The 2,520-nt window shown below is 53.2% G+C and overlaps 1 protein-coding gene across 1 annotated transcript; it reads right to left on the bottom strand.

The window, feature by feature from the left end:
* Nucleotides 1-234: 234 nt before the first annotated feature.
* LOC109743416 (indole-2-monooxygenase) lies at nt 235-2,201 on the bottom strand. The gene is made up of 3 exons (XM_020302506.3): nt 1,690-2,201; nt 1,151-1,600; nt 235-1,056 (listed from the first exon to the last, which is right to left on the bottom strand). The coding sequence occupies exons 1-3, from the start codon at nt 2,191-2,193 to the stop codon at nt 421-423; spliced, it is 1,590 nt and encodes a 529-aa protein (XP_020158095.1). The 5' UTR covers nt 2,194-2,201; the 3' UTR covers nt 235-420.
* Nucleotides 2,202-2,520: the final 319 nt, after the last annotated feature.

Genomic DNA, 2,520 nt, shown 5'->3' with positions numbered 1-2,520 from the left:
CCGCGACCCCTACCTATGGTCACTGTGCACACTACCAAGGAGGAAGTGAGCTTTTGGGTGCTTCGGGTGCTAAGCAATCGAGTAATATAATGTTGCGAGAGTGATGACCTCTCATTTGAACCCTCTATTGGGTTCCTTGTTTCGAACCCACCTCCTTAATTAATAAAAATGGCAAAAAAAATTAAAATAGGATTACCACGGTCTGTGCATCATAGGATGCACACAACTATATTATTAAACATAAATCAAGTTCCAGTCACCGAGTTTCAGAAGAAGAAAAAACACGACCACAACCGGTCAAACTCGAGATTACATAGCTCATCCACATAATCTACGATTGGCTGGACTACACACTATGTTTTGCCTTGTTTAAAAAAAACGCATGCAGCGGTATACAAATATGGACGCACTATGTACCGATCAAGCAACCACGTGGGTGTTGGGGACAAGCATGAGCTTCTCCTTCCTACGGACAGTCAGACCAAACACCTCCGTCATATCGATTTTATCGTCCCTCTCCATGCCGACCGGCAGCTCCCAGTCGAAGCAGTATGCGAGGTTCGCCAGCATGATCTCGACAGTAGCCAGCCCGAAGTTGAGACCGGGGCATATTCTCCGGCCAGCCCCGAATGGCACGAACTGAAAGTCCTTGCCCGTCAAGTCCACCGCTGCCGCGGCGCCACCCTCGAGGAACCTCTCCGGCACGAAGTCGTCCGGCTTGTCCCAGTACCCGGGGTCTCTGCCAATAGCCCATGCGTTGATGATGACTCGAGTCTCAGAAGGTATGCTGTAGCCGTCGAGGTCGCAGTCCGCTATCGCCAGGTGTGGGAGAAGGAGCGGCGCGGGTGGATGCAGCCTGAGCGTCTCCTTCACCACGGCCTTCAGATAGGTCATGCCGGCCAGGTTATGCTCCTCGACAAATTGTTGTCCGGCGGGAGTACCGCGTCGCACCTCAGCTTGCAGCTTGGCCATGAGTTGATCAGGTCTTCGCATGAGCTCGGCCATGGCGAATTCTAGGACCAGAGACGATGTGTCCGTGCCCGCTCCGAACAGGTCCTGTAGGCACGTTGTCCACCAGAGGTAAATGAGGCAACATAACTCAGTCGATCTATGTAACATATTTTTCTATATTTATTAATTAGTTGCTCACCATTAAGATGGCCTTGATATGGTCTCTGGTGATGCCATGGAACTCTTGCCGAACCGATAGCAATACGTCGATGAAGTCACTCTCTCCTTGCTCGTCGACACCGTTCTCCCTGCCATGGTGCATCGGGTTTTTCTCGTGGTCTCTTATTATCGCTTCTAGCAGTTCGTCCCACCTCTTGTGTGCCGTCTCGGCGTTGTTGCGGACGAACCTACTGAGAAGACGTACCTTGGCCAACCTTGGGAAGTAGTCCTCCATATGAAACCCTCCGACGAGAGCCGAGTTTGCTTCGATCAGCTCTCTGAACATCTTATTCCGGCCTTCCGCCCCGAAGAACTTACCCGACACAGCGCGGCACACCACATCGTTCGCGTACGTGTTCACCACCTCGCCCAGGTCGACGGCCACGCTCGCCGCCGCGGCCTCACGGATCCTGGAGATCACCACTTTCACCTGTACATGCAAGAGCAGAGCCGGTTGTGTGTATACGTTCTTCATTATTCTCACGAACATGATCAGGTTCAGGAGGTGATGATGCTGACCTCTTGCTGACGGGCGATGCGGAACGACTGGACCTTTTTGACTGTGAAGAGGTGCGTGGTGACGAGCCTCCTCGCCTGTCGCCAGTGCTCGCCGTAGGGGGAGAAGGCGATGTCGGACGACCAGCCGTACAGGAGGGCGTCGGCGATCCTGGACGGCGGGCGGGACGCGAACAGGTGGTCGTTCGTCCGCATGACCGCCTGGGCGGCTCGTGGGGACGACACGACGAGGTTGGGGACGGAGCCGAGGTGGAGGAGCATGAGGCCGTCAGCGGCATGAGTCCTGGAGAGGCTGCGGAGGGAGACGTGAGGGAGATCGCCGACGAGGTGCAGGTGCCCTATGATGGGAAGGGCCGGAGGCGAAGGAGGGAGACGCTTCGCCTTTGCTTGCTTGCTGGTTGTGGCCAGGTGCAGTAGTAGTATGATGAGCGATAGTAGCAGAAGTGCTTGTAGCTGTAGAGGTGTCTGGTGCATGATATGGTACATTACTTCTACATAGCGAGCCATGGGGTAGGCTGGGCTGGTACGGAGAGAGCTGAGGATGCATGCTGTTATTTATAGCTGCGTGAGAAGTTTTCCCACACGTGGTTAATTTATCTTCACCGCTGGGCGAGGCTTTCAGTTCCGTGCTAGACTAGTGGTGTGCACACTGGCACCTTTCCTTTTCACGCTTCAGTACTACTACTCGAGGATGCCAGACACATCTCAGCACGAAGGTGCTAAATGGAGCTCCGGCTTCATGGAGCCCGATTTTCGAACAAATACTTTTATGTTTTAATTTTTTTTGAAAATTTTACGATGAAATATGTAAAAGTATTGTTCACTCTCAAAGTC

Source organism: Aegilops tauschii, chromosome 1, assembly GCF_002575655.3.
Source record: "Aegilops tauschii subsp. strangulata cultivar AL8/78 chromosome 1, Aet v6.0, whole genome shotgun sequence".
Taxonomy (NCBI): Eukaryota; Viridiplantae; Streptophyta; class Magnoliopsida; order Poales; family Poaceae; genus Aegilops; species Aegilops tauschii.
Note: the sequence above shows the minus strand (reverse complement) of the source record. Positions and strands in the feature narration are given on the sequence as shown.

Coding starts and splice junctions, on each gene's coding strand:
- LOC109743416 (XM_020302506.3), bottom strand. CDS start 2,193: ATGGCTCGCTATGTAGAAGTAATGTACCATATCATGCACCAGACACCT. Junction 1,601..1,689: donor GCATCGCCCGTCAGCAAGAG/GTCAGCATCATC, acceptor TTGCATGTACAG/GTGAAAGTGGTGATCTCCAG. Junction 1,057..1,150: donor ATATCAAGGCCATCTTAATG/GTGAGCAACTAA, acceptor ACGTGCCTACAG/GACCTGTTCGGAGCGGGCAC.